This window comes from Perca flavescens, chromosome 13 (assembly GCF_004354835.1).
Source record: "Perca flavescens isolate YP-PL-M2 chromosome 13, PFLA_1.0, whole genome shotgun sequence".
In the NCBI taxonomy this organism is placed as follows: Eukaryota; Metazoa; Chordata; class Actinopteri; order Perciformes; family Percidae; genus Perca; species Perca flavescens.
In genome coordinates, this window is record NC_041343.1 from 29,191,744 (window position 1) to 29,203,968 (window position 12,225).

Genomic DNA, 12,225 nt, shown 5'->3' on the forward strand with positions numbered 1-12,225 from the left:
TTCCTTCCTCTCTTTCTCCTCTTACATGCCCAGCTGCGCGCACCCACGCACCCAAGCACGCACACACACACACACACACACACACACACACACACACACACACACACACACACACACTGAAATGTCCTCAAAGGCATTAAAAGGAGAATATCAGAGTCATTAAGGGTCACGGCACATTTTTAATATAACCTTTTATTAAACAAGGACACACCATGTCGCTGATTCCAGGTTCTGCCTACATCGTCCAATCACAGAGCTCCGCAAACTGACTTTGACTTGTGAAGTCGAACTGGCTGTACGCCAACTGTCGTCGTGGTAAAACGAAAGACGAGTGCGGCGGTTAATTTGTGACACATTTTTATGGGAGGGTTTTTCCCCTTCTTGTGGGTGAATAAATCAGCATGCGTCTCGGTCGGATGATTCCCGAGGACTTCTCTCTGAGTCTGATCAATATTAAAACGGTGCAACCATGACGACGTTAAGTGTCCACTTCAACCCCTCCCAGCAATCTCTCTTTGTAACACATTTTACGCACAAATGACAATCTGTGATTCTGTGATCTGTGTTTGCATGTGGCTGTTAGCAGCACAGCAGCTGCAGGGACACCGTGGTGAAAAATAAATGGACTGGAAATTAAACAGAACAACTTTTGACAATATAACTAAACTAGTAATTTGACATTTATTTATAATACTATTGGAATTAAGTTGATGCAACTAGGGCCCTAACCAGTGGTGTAGTCCAGTGGTTCCCAACCTGGGGTCCGGGCACCCCCAGGGGGGGCGGCAAAGATCACAGGGGGGGCGCGAGTCTTTATCTGGTTTGAGGTTGAGGTAAAAAAAATTGTTAAAAAAATTATGATAATACACTAGAATATATAATGTATACAAAAGTCAGTATGAAAACTGTATATTCTGTTGTATCCTCGTTTTTCATGCTGCCACGGCATCACTATTTTATGAATGAAACATGGCGGAGAAACATAACAGTGCTGATAACTGCTCTGTATCAAAAAAGAAAGTAAGGCTCTATCTCGAGAGTTACCTCAACTTCGGTTTCGGGGGGGGGGGCTCAGCTTTTCTTAGACATGAGTAGGGGGGGCCAAGGAAAAAAGGTTGGGAACCACTGGTGTAGTCTACGTGATACGCAGGTATACGCAGTATACCCACTAAGAAAGTGCCAAAACTTCCATAGACCCACTTAAAAATGCCCAATGACACGCAACAACATAGTTTCCATGATATTTTTGATATATTTTGAATTGTCATCTGTGTTTTCCTTCTTCACATAGGCTAAATAAAGGTATTTCCACCGTAGATTGGTGCATAAAAGTGTATCGGAATAAAGGAAATGAAGTTGTTGATGCTCCAAATTTCCCTTGGGGAGGACACCCTGACGCCCCACTATGATATGCCCCCCCTCCCCCAAATGCAGATTTTGGCCAATATACAATACAGTATACCCACTACAATACATTTGAATTCACCACAGGCCTTAAAGGAACACGCCGACTTATTGGGAATTTAGCTTATTCACTCATTAGACTAGTCCATACATACCCTTATCATCTCCGTGCGTGCTGTAACGCTGACGGTTCCAGCATTAGCTTAGCCAAGAACAGATCCTGCAGGTAACTGGTTCCAACTAGCCTACTGCTCCCAATTGTGACAAAAGTGACAAAATAACACCAACATGTTCCTATTTACATGTTGTGATTTGTATAGTCACAGCGTGTACAAAAAAACAACGTAACATGAAACACAGCCATCTTCTAACAGTAAACAAACCGGGAACTACTGTATATTCTCAGACAGGCTTGCTGCGAGCATATCACTCCGCCCAAGTACTATATTCTTCCGCCTGAGAATATAGTTCCCGGTTTGTTTACAGTTAGAAGACGGCTGTGTCTCATGTTGTTGTTTTGTTGTTTTTTTGTCAGACAGCCTTACAGCACGCACAGAGATGAGAAGGGTATGTATCGACTTGTCTAACTCTGGGGGTTACGGTGAAGAAGCTAAATTCCCAATAAGTCAGCGTGTTCCTTTAACATTACTTCTAAGCTTCTAAGTTTTTACAGTGCACTGTTCAAGGCATGTGTAGTTTTTAAAGTATTATTTTTCAAAGCCTTTGCACTTGTGTCCAATGTGGGCGTGGCTACGTGTCAAATTACCATATAACACAATGAAACAGGTAGTAATCCGCCCCAAATGTATTATTCTTAGTTAGAGACCAGGCCTGAGGACATCTATAAGTCAATAATGAGTTATAGCCATAGCACCACCGTCTGGCACAGGAAGTCAGCCTTATGGGACGAAGATTGTTTGATTAAGTCTAACTCTTGCGTGCAGTTTCCGACGGTCACGGAACTACACGGCCGCATCGACTGGATGCGCAGAGCGCGAGGGCCTGTTTAATTTTTTTGTCCTTTTTTGCAGAAAACGAACATATTGCTGCTTCCTGTTTTTAATCAGCAGATTTGAAGTCAGTTTTAGCAAATCCGATCAATATTTACATATCAAAAAGAAGTGAGCAGCCTCATCTGACACAAATAAGCAACGTAATCCGTAATTTCATTAGCCGATAATCTCAGAGGTAGCTACTGACAACATCAGCTAACGTTTTTTTGACACTATGATGGAACTAAACCTGACACTTTATAAGTCACAGTAATAACGACCTATTTGACACAATGTTCTAACATTCATAGCCTGGTTGACGCCAGACCCTTCTCAGTTGTAACTGAGAGTGGGGGGGGGGTCTGGGAAAGTTTCATTGACAGCTCATTTCCAAAGGGGCGTCACCGATGGACGCCGCTCAATGCCTCTGGGCGCATTGGATAGTCCTTCAACCAATCAGACCAACAATCTGGGTGACGCTGCGCTTCGGTAGCCGTCATGTTGAATGTAAACAAAAAGCTGCTCGCCGTCGCTGCGCTATCGTCGTCGCGTAAAGCCCGCCTCAACGGTTGTGATTGGTGCCTCGACTTTGGGGACATTGGAAATGGGCTTGAATGGGCTCTTCACCAGACTGACTTGCAGAGCAAATCTCAAATTTGCCGGAAGTTCGTCAGGGTTTACCCAGGCTAAACATTCAGCAATTTTAGCCATGAAATGACCAACTTCTTCTCTGGGGACTACCAACGTTAAACTTCACAACCGCACTCCTGCTCTCCCTCTGACAGATTAGATAGTCTCAGCCAAAGGCGGGAGTCTGGCACAACCTCCTCCCATTGGCCAACACTACGTTTCTGTTAACCTTTTCCTTGACTGGGTTACTGGCGCATAGCATCGGAGACAGCCCCCCTAAAAAGTGTCTAAAATTGCCAATGATCAGACGACAAAATGCAGAATGAGCAGCAACATTTTGCGTTGGACAGTCGCTGACGTGTTCATAATTCGGCTCAGGTTTGTCAGGTGTTCCTGACAGTTTAATGGATTTGTTTGGAGACATTTTTACACTGTATTATGTGGTGGTTTACGATACTGATACTAGTATCGTAAAAGCCTCTGATACTGCCTAAAAGGCTGCTATCGGTATTAGAAAGTTTTGGAGTTTATTCACTGATCCGATACCACGTAATTAAGCCCTGGAGAAAATCTACTTTAAAGTAGTTTATTTATGTTCTTTTTCCATTATGACTCACTGTCACTGTTAAAACATAATAAAATATATGACACACTGGTATCAGATCGGTAGTCTGTATCGGCCGATACGTTCAGGTATGGGAATCGGTATCGGGAAGCAAAACATGCCATCTCTCGGACCATCTCTAGTTTCAATCAGTCTTTACGCTGTATTATGTTTTTTCAATAAGGGAGCATATGCAGACTTTCATGCTGTAATGAGTGTTACAGAGATTGAACTTTCCAGTTATAGGCCAAACGGAGAGGAAAAAAGTAGAGCTGCTGAGTCACCACAAGTGTAGCAGAGCCGCAGAAATTTGTCCACCAATTAATTCATGATGAAAAGGAAATGTAGCAGGAAGGAATGAATAATTTGTAATGTTGGCGCTCAAGAGTCTCCAACAGAGTGTGTTAATAGCATTTAAAACACAGTCTGAGTTCATCTGAGAGCCTAAAGATGAATGTTTTACTCTCGGAACCTGACAACAGCCGGAGCGCCCTGAGCGAGTGTGTCTGCATAAAGAGAGAGTGCAGAGAGACCGAGAGGGGGAGAGGGTTTGAGAAAGCGAGGTAGAGTAGAGAGAAGAAGGGAAAATAAGAGGAGAGTGGTGCAATTAATCAACCTGTTCTCCTAGAAATCAAGTTTTATATACTACTCATTTTTTTTTGCCAATAACATTTTGAGGGGAAACTTTAATATCTGTCTGGATTATGTTCACCATCTGTGTTTGTAACTTTTTTTGTACCGCATGCCAACCCTTTATCCTACAAATTTGCAACAACAAATACGTTTCAAAGGAAATGTAATGACAATATTGATAATTAATATATCTGTCTGTATATAAGTCTCAAAAAATCATTTGCGAATGTTGTTTACAGATTAAACATTTTCCTAGCCCCATTTGATTTCTTTCTCTAAGGGAGGTGGGTGTGATTTTAACATCTTTTACATATAAATGATGCGCTCACTAAAGTTTCATCATTACGTTAATTAAAAACGCGATCTGGGTGGCACTTCACATTACACTTCGCTCAAAACATATTTGCTGTTGTAAATTAGCAGAATATAAATGGGATTTTGTGACCGGGTGTAATGAAAAAACGGACAGAAAGAGATGGAGAGAACTGGTAATTGCTGTGAGAGGAGTCCATTATAATGTAACACAGCAACCCTCACAGCCCAAAGAGCACCAGACCGTAGCAAACCGGGCCAAACCAGGCTGAAATGAGCCAGAAAATTGACGGAAATTGTCAAAAATGTACAGAAATACGCCAAAAATACATATAAAAGTGCTGGAATGTACCACAAAGTCTTAAGTGTCTTAACATGTATGCTGCAAAAACCTTCTTTTTCTGCTTTCCCTTTTTCAATCAGACACGCAGGCACAGATAGATAAAGTGGTTAAATGTTGTTATTGAGAGATAAATTGCCATGAATTCAGATGAGATGAGGCCATTTTCCAAGTTTCTTTTTCTCTGTAATTGCTGCTCACTGTGTTTGTATTGTGTTAGTTTGAATGAGCTGTGATTACTGAATGACATCCAGCCGGTTATAATACGAACACATTTCAATAACTGAACATGACCACAGCTGAACAAAAGGCCCTAATGAGACCAGAACGAGGGGAAAACTGTCCTGAAAAAAAAAAGAAAACTTCACAGAAAGCAGCAAAGGAACACATCCGCTGCCGTTAAGTGTTAACTGGTGCCATGGATGGATTACTGAACAGGAATACCATCTGTGGACCAGGGGCCCATGGGGTCAGGGGCTCTGACTCTCAAAATGTGCTGAAAAACGACACAAAATGATTACAAAGAGATGCTAAATGTCCACAAACATACACAAAACGACTACAAATAAGCCAAAATAATGAATGAAAATAGATGCAAAATTAGTAAAAAAGGATGCAAAATGATTAAACATAGATGCAAAATGACTATTAAAAGATGCAAAATGACTGAAAAATACAAAATGACTACAAATAGATGCAAAGTAACTAAAAGGTCACCATCTCTCTCTCTCTCTCTCTCTCTCTCTCTCTCTCTCTCTCTCTCTCTCTCTCTCTCTCTCTCTCTTTCAGGTGGGGGAAGATGTGCCGGATGCCAGGAAGTGTGCCTGTGCCAGCCACGTGGCCACCATCGCAGACTTCTTACAGGTCAGACCTACCACGGTACTTTAACATATTCCTCAATAAAATATCTTACAACAAGTATGCAAATGAGCTTTTATGTGTTTAAACATTTGTTTTATTTTCTTGTTTATTTATTTGGATCCTTATTAGCTTCTGCTGTAGCTCCGGAGGACCACATTGACTCTGGAAATAAATATATATATCAACATTAGTACAACCGTTAGAACAGTAAGAAATGTGGGGCTGTTAACGCCGTCATCAGCTTAGCTGCAGTTTAAGTTTTAAAGACAGGCTTAACCTGCGTTGCGTTGTCTTTAAACTTTTAAATGGTCTGAAGCCATCTGCTGTGTGCTGCTCCTGAACACCACTAGATGTCATCGCTTCTGCAGTTTCCTTAAACCTGCAGAACACCTGGTTTAACTGAGGTTTACGGTCATAACGTTTAACTTCTCAAAGTTGAAATCTTTCATCATGTGTGATATTATGAAGGCAACGGTGTCGTAAGTATCCAACCCACACTTACATTTTTGACTCCAGAAAGAGAGAAAAAGAGAAAACTATATATGAGCCAGCGCAGCGGATGTGAAGTGATTGTGTTTGTGTAGTCGTCTGATTCAGTGTCGTGTTTGCAATCAACTGTGGAAAAAGAAGCTACAGAACATTGACTCTGTAGGAGGATCAAGTGTGTGTGTGCGCGTGCGTGCGCGTGTGTGTTTTGAAGTGTCATTATTGTAAGTGGCAGTTCTCTCTCCCACACAGCCCTTTTTGGGATAGTACACCCACACCCACAAAAGTATTGACTACTGCTACTATATTGCTGTATATTACATCACATTTAGCTGATGCTTTTAATCCAAAGCAACTTCCAGGTAAACATTCACACACCGGTGGCACAGCATCGGGAGCAATAGAAAAAAAATGGGGTAAAATCTAGTAAGACCCTTGCATTGAATAAAATGACAAGATGATATTAGAGTGGATTAATCGATGAAATGGCTTCATTGGCATGGCCATCAGATACACTATTGCCAAAGCACTGCATGACAACTGATATTAGTTTACATACAGTATATCGGTATGAAAAGGAATGAGGGTGAAAAAAAAATACATGTAGGATGTGAACTGTAATACTTAAAAGTTCTGAAAACTGGCGCTCTTTTGTAACAGTAAAGTAACTGCAGATTGTACATCTTTTTTTTAAAACACTAGCAAAAATGTAACTTGGAAAGAATAACTAAACATAACAGAAGGTGTGCGTGTGTGTGTGTGTGTGTGTGTGTGTGTGTGTGTGTGTGTGTGTGTGTGTGTGTGTGTGTGTGTGTGTGCGTGCGTGTGTGTGCGTGTGTGTGTGTGTGTGTGCCTGCGTGTGTGATTTACGAAAACGGCAATATTACTAATAAGAAGATAATAATTAGAGGAGTCAAAACGATAATCCTAAATCAAATCCAACCTCTCTCTGCAGGGGGTGGAGGTCACCGTGAACGCCAGCAGTCTGGACGACATCGACCCGTCAGCCATCGGGCAGCGGCTGACCAACGGGACGGCAGTGGTGGCGAGTCCGGTCCTGAGCCGCCTGAAAACGCGAGAGGAAGAGCACAGAGACGTGGTACGAGGAGAGAGAAATGATCTGAGTTTGTCTGTAGTTCATGTGTGATTAGGTTTATTAAGAAAATGAAGGTAATCCAACTTAAATTATAGGTGGCGATAAGTAACCTGTACTTTTATCTTGTGTTGTATCATGTACAGGTGAGTTACATTTACTAAGAAACAGAAGTTTATCTATGGGCTGAAATATGTGCCACTAGAAACTGAATTTGAATCATTCATATTTGAATTTGAATTGCTAAAGATTGCCTTCATCCTCCAATTCCCCGGATGTCTGTCTCAGTAACTTGAAATTGAATTTGGTCATCTGAATCTGAAATGTGAGAACTGAATGTGAGGATATATAGAGAGTTGAATTTTCAATGAGGATCAAATTTGATTGGACTTCAGTTCCAAACGAATAAATTCAATTTCAAATTATACTATTCAGATTCAGTTTTTTAATGCAATGATTCAAATTAAGCAATACAATTTCAAATTATGTGATTCAAATTCAGTTTTTTAATACAATTATTCAAGTTTAGCAATTCAAATTCAAATATGAATGATTCAAATTCAGTTTCTGGGGGCACATATTTCAGCCCATATTTATCTATCAAAAGTAATATCAGTAGTATTAATTAACTCAACTTGATTTTGGTGGGTTCACTTTGAGCAATATTACAGCGTGCATTTTACTTAAAAAAAGCCAAGAAGTAAAAACAACTTAAAACGCCAAAGTTACACCCTTTTCTCCCTTAGCACATAATTATTCACTTCTAGTTCATGAGTCAGAATAAAAAGTCACAAAAGAGTAACAGAGCCGGACTTGCCATTAGTGTTTTTTAATGTTCATTACGTTTAGCGATAGACCAATTATTCGGGCCGATTAATGCCTGTTTGAGATAATCGCATTGGCCGATGCCTGCGCTCACAAGGCAGGCCGATTAACAAACTGCCTCAGCCGTGTGACTGCTGTAGAACAAAGTCAGTGCTCCCCCTTGTGTCGATGTGAAAGTACTACGGGCGGACATCAGCATCACCTTAGCAAGCCTTTAGTCTACAGCCACAACGTTTCATTTCCGGGATTGCTCCAGTGCTGCCAGAAATTCCACCGGATGACACTTACCTTCCTCTTCCTCTGTGTTGGCGTTCTAACCTCCGGTGGATTTCTGAGGACTATGGTTATCTGCTCCTCAGATCTCTGCAGGGTAAATCCAGACAGCTAGCTAGACTATCTGTCCAATCTGAGTTTTCTGTCGCACGACTAAAACTACTTTTGAACGTTCACGCGTTCCACCAAAACAAGTTCCTTCCTGAGGCTATTTTTTCAGAGGCACCGTGGCTCCGTCCAGGAGATTAGTAGCGCCCAAGACGATTGTGATTGGTTAAAAGAATAAACCAGAGCACGTCTTTCTCCCATCCCGGAATGCTGTGTGGACTAGCCAGACCCTCGCTATGGAGGAAGGTCTGGCAATGCCAGACTATGTAGTGACTAATCTTTGTCTGTCTCTCTCCCCTCTCTCTCCTCTGATGCAGGGCACGGTGTACGAGAAGACCAATGCAGAAGTGGAGATGAAGAAAATCAATAGAGAGGAGTTTTGGGAGCAGGCCAAGGTAGGTGTGGAAGAGGAAAGAAGGAGGAAGTGAGCGGGGTTAAAGGAAGGAAAGCGGAGGAAAAGATGGAGGGGAGGAAAGATATCTGGGTGAGACAAGGAAAGGGACAAGAAACTGTTTAATTCCAACGCATTCTGCATCTTGCAGATAATCCCCTCGGACTCTGAGGAACTCTAAAGTTATTTAGTTGCAGCCCGTGTGCATTTCCGCTTATGTCTTCTTCTTGTTCTCTGTGCTTGCTGTGCAGCGCGAGGAGGAGGTGAGGAAGGAGGAGGAGAAGAAGAAGGCAGCGGAGGAGCGGCAGCGCTTCGAGGAGGAGCGTATGGAGCTGGAGAGGAAAGAGCAGGAGAGCCGCGAGCAGCGGTACCGCGAGAGGGAGAGGCAGATCGAGGAGCACAGGTGAGGAAGGGATACACCCACACTCAACATCACACTCTGCATTTAAAAAAAATCTGTCAGGAGTAACATCTGCGAAGGATTCTTCTACAAAAGAATGGGGCCCTTCTTCATACATTTGCAAACCGCAAATGGTAGTCTCCATTATACACGATTGTTTTTCATAATTGGCATATCGAGCACGAGCCGCAAACGTGTCGAAATTATCAAGAGAGTTTGTTTTTTTAATGGGAAAATGATTGTTTTGAAACTAATTAGTGGTATTTGAAATTAAGTTTATATTACTTATTTTATTTGTTTTTCATAAACTAGACTCTTGATGGACTCCCTTGCATATTGTTATATATATATATATACACATACACATATATATATATATATTGCTCTGGTAATGTTTTTTTAAATGGGCTATTAAATGATTGAAATGAAATCTCATTTTGCAGTTTTAGTAAATAAGGAAGCTGACTGACCTTGTTTTCCAAAACCATTTTACGATTAAGATGATCATGAAATTGATCTCACCAACCTTCTAAAGCTTAAGAGGTGTTTCCCAAAAGCATCATAACCCTCATAGAGAGTCCCCAGCAACTGCAGGAAAATATCTTTTCTTTTTTAGTTCATTTGCATGTCTAATACTGTTATCATGAACACTGATGTAGTCTATATCCTTGACGTTCCACTTCCGGGATTGCTCCGATGCCGCAGGAAATTCCGACGGATGATGACAAATTGTCTCTCTTTGTATGGACCAAAGACCCACCTTTGCGTCCAAACGACGTTTGACAAAACTCCTACTCAAAAAGCGATATTACAAAATACATTTTTTATTTATTTATTTACTATTTTAATCATATATAAGCTAAGACTTTGGTAAACTCATTTCAAGCACCGAAACAATTCGTACAACACATCATAAGTTAAGGTTGGTTTTCTAAAGAGATTTGAGGAATTTCATGAAGCCAACTTCAACGCCAAATTATCTCTTTACACATTGCTCTAGAAAAAAATGTGGGCGTCACTATACGGAAAGCTGAGTCTGTTCTGAACATTTTGATATGTAACACATGGGGATCAGTTATATTCAAATACCTTAAAAAGGTAAATTTAAGAATATGTGTGTTAGACTTCAGAGGGTTAACCTCCAAGACTGATCGTTATCGGAAAACGTGGCACTGGTTTTGGGTTTGACGCAGGTCTCAGGAGTGTATATTATTATCTAATCTGTGTGTTTATGTGTGTGCGAACAGGAAGAAGTTGCAGGAAGAGGAAGAGGCCAAAGAGAGGTTGCGGAGCCAGACCACCATTGTAAGTCTCTGTTGTTTTTAAATCTGCGATTATGACTCCGCTGGTTATTCATCATTCATTGTGGTGAAACATTCAGTGTCCGGAACAATTCAAGTTAGATTGGAACATCATATCTAGCTCATCCACCTTTACCAGCACAAATAAACACTTCTGATTTACCACATATCTGCATTCATATCCCGAGTTTTTATTTATTATTATAAAACACTTTCAATCAAATTATTAAAAAGATCCTTCTCATATTCGTAGTATGTGAAAGGCTTCACTCCTGGAGACTCCCTTCTTCGTGTTGGACGTGTTAAGGCTTTTTGTTCCTGTTTCTGCTCCCTCAGCCCATCAAAGCCTCACTTGCCTTCCCGAAAAAAAAACGTGAAGACGCGGTTCGCACGCCTCTGGTTTTTGCCACAAAAAATTAAATCAATTTATCTGAGAGTAGAGTTTGTTTTTGAAGGGAGTGTTAATGTGCTGTGTGCGCGTTACAAAATATTAAAGTCTGACAGTGACAGAGTATTCTTCATCCATCAGTGGAGTGTGTGCGCACGCGTGTGTCTGTGTGTGCGTGTGTGGTTTATTATTCTCATCTTGCGATCAGCTGCCTGCTGCATCGTAGCCCAGCTGTGATATTTCAGCTATATTTCAATCTCTGTCCTCAAGGTGAGTTCATACAGGCACAGCAATTAGATTGCCTTGCTTAAGGGGCTTCAGGCGTTGTTTGTTAATGACTGGGCTGCTTCCCCAAATAATAACACACCCGAGGAATCCTAATCATAACTTCTAGTGGCGCTGCAATAAGAGAGCAGACATTTAAAATTGAAAACGCCACTTTTGTTTCTCGTTTGTCCAAAGAATTAGATTCATACGCAACTATTTGCATTCACTAAATGTCAATCTCCTTAATGGGTGAGATATAATACACTGTAAAAAAGGTTTAAAAATTTCATGTTGTGTCAACGTAAAAATATTTTTTGTCCAAGGGACTTGAAACATTGCGTTGTTCCGACTATTAGTTGTTGTAAAACTTGGGAATAAGTTAGAGGGACAAATTATTTTTGTACCCTCAACCATAGGCATAGATTTCAGGGGGACGCAGGGGATATGCGCAGGATTGTCCTCTATGAAAGACAACCCCAAAAGAGGTAATAGTAACCGTTTAGGGGGCTCAAACCATATATCCTTCTGACGTGTAAATATGTTTCCCAACGATTTCTGAGCCCCCTATAGTTGACCATACCATCTTAACCTTACAGCGCACATCTCTTTCTCACGTTTGATGTTTTGAATATGCGAAAAATGTAACAATACAGAAGAATAATAAAAAAATATTATAATAATAATTAAAGACATTGCACCATAAATTGATGCAGAAAAGGCATACATTGTTGTATAGAAATTCACCAGAATGCAGGAAATTAAGTGTTTGATGCTCAAAACTTTCTGGGGCAGGACCCAGAGATCAGGTAGTCTTCTGAATCTAGCTAGGTCACGCAGATCTCTGCTATTCCATTACAAAATTAACTTCTGAAACTTTTTTATGCGAGAAATCAACTATGTAAAGCTCAAATATGGGC

General features: G+C 40.9%; 1 protein-coding gene across 2 annotated transcripts in view; it reads left to right on the forward strand.

Moving 5' to 3' along the window:
- Positions 1-12,225, forward strand: part of dbn1 (drebrin 1) — a 154,936-nt gene that overhangs the window by 125,320 nt on the left and 17,391 nt on the right. The window contains exons 4-8 of one of the 2 annotated variants that reach the window (XM_028596220.1): positions 5,705-5,794; positions 7,218-7,361; positions 8,879-8,956; positions 9,204-9,355; positions 10,600-10,657. In XM_028596220.1, coding sequence (XP_028452021.1) covers positions 5,705-5,794; positions 7,218-7,361; positions 8,879-8,956; positions 9,204-9,355; positions 10,600-10,657 — 522 coding nt within the window. The remainder of the gene's footprint in view (positions 1-5,704; positions 5,795-7,217; positions 7,362-8,878; positions 8,957-9,203; positions 9,356-10,599; positions 10,658-12,225) is intronic. The other variant, XM_028596221.1, reaches the window with a different exon arrangement.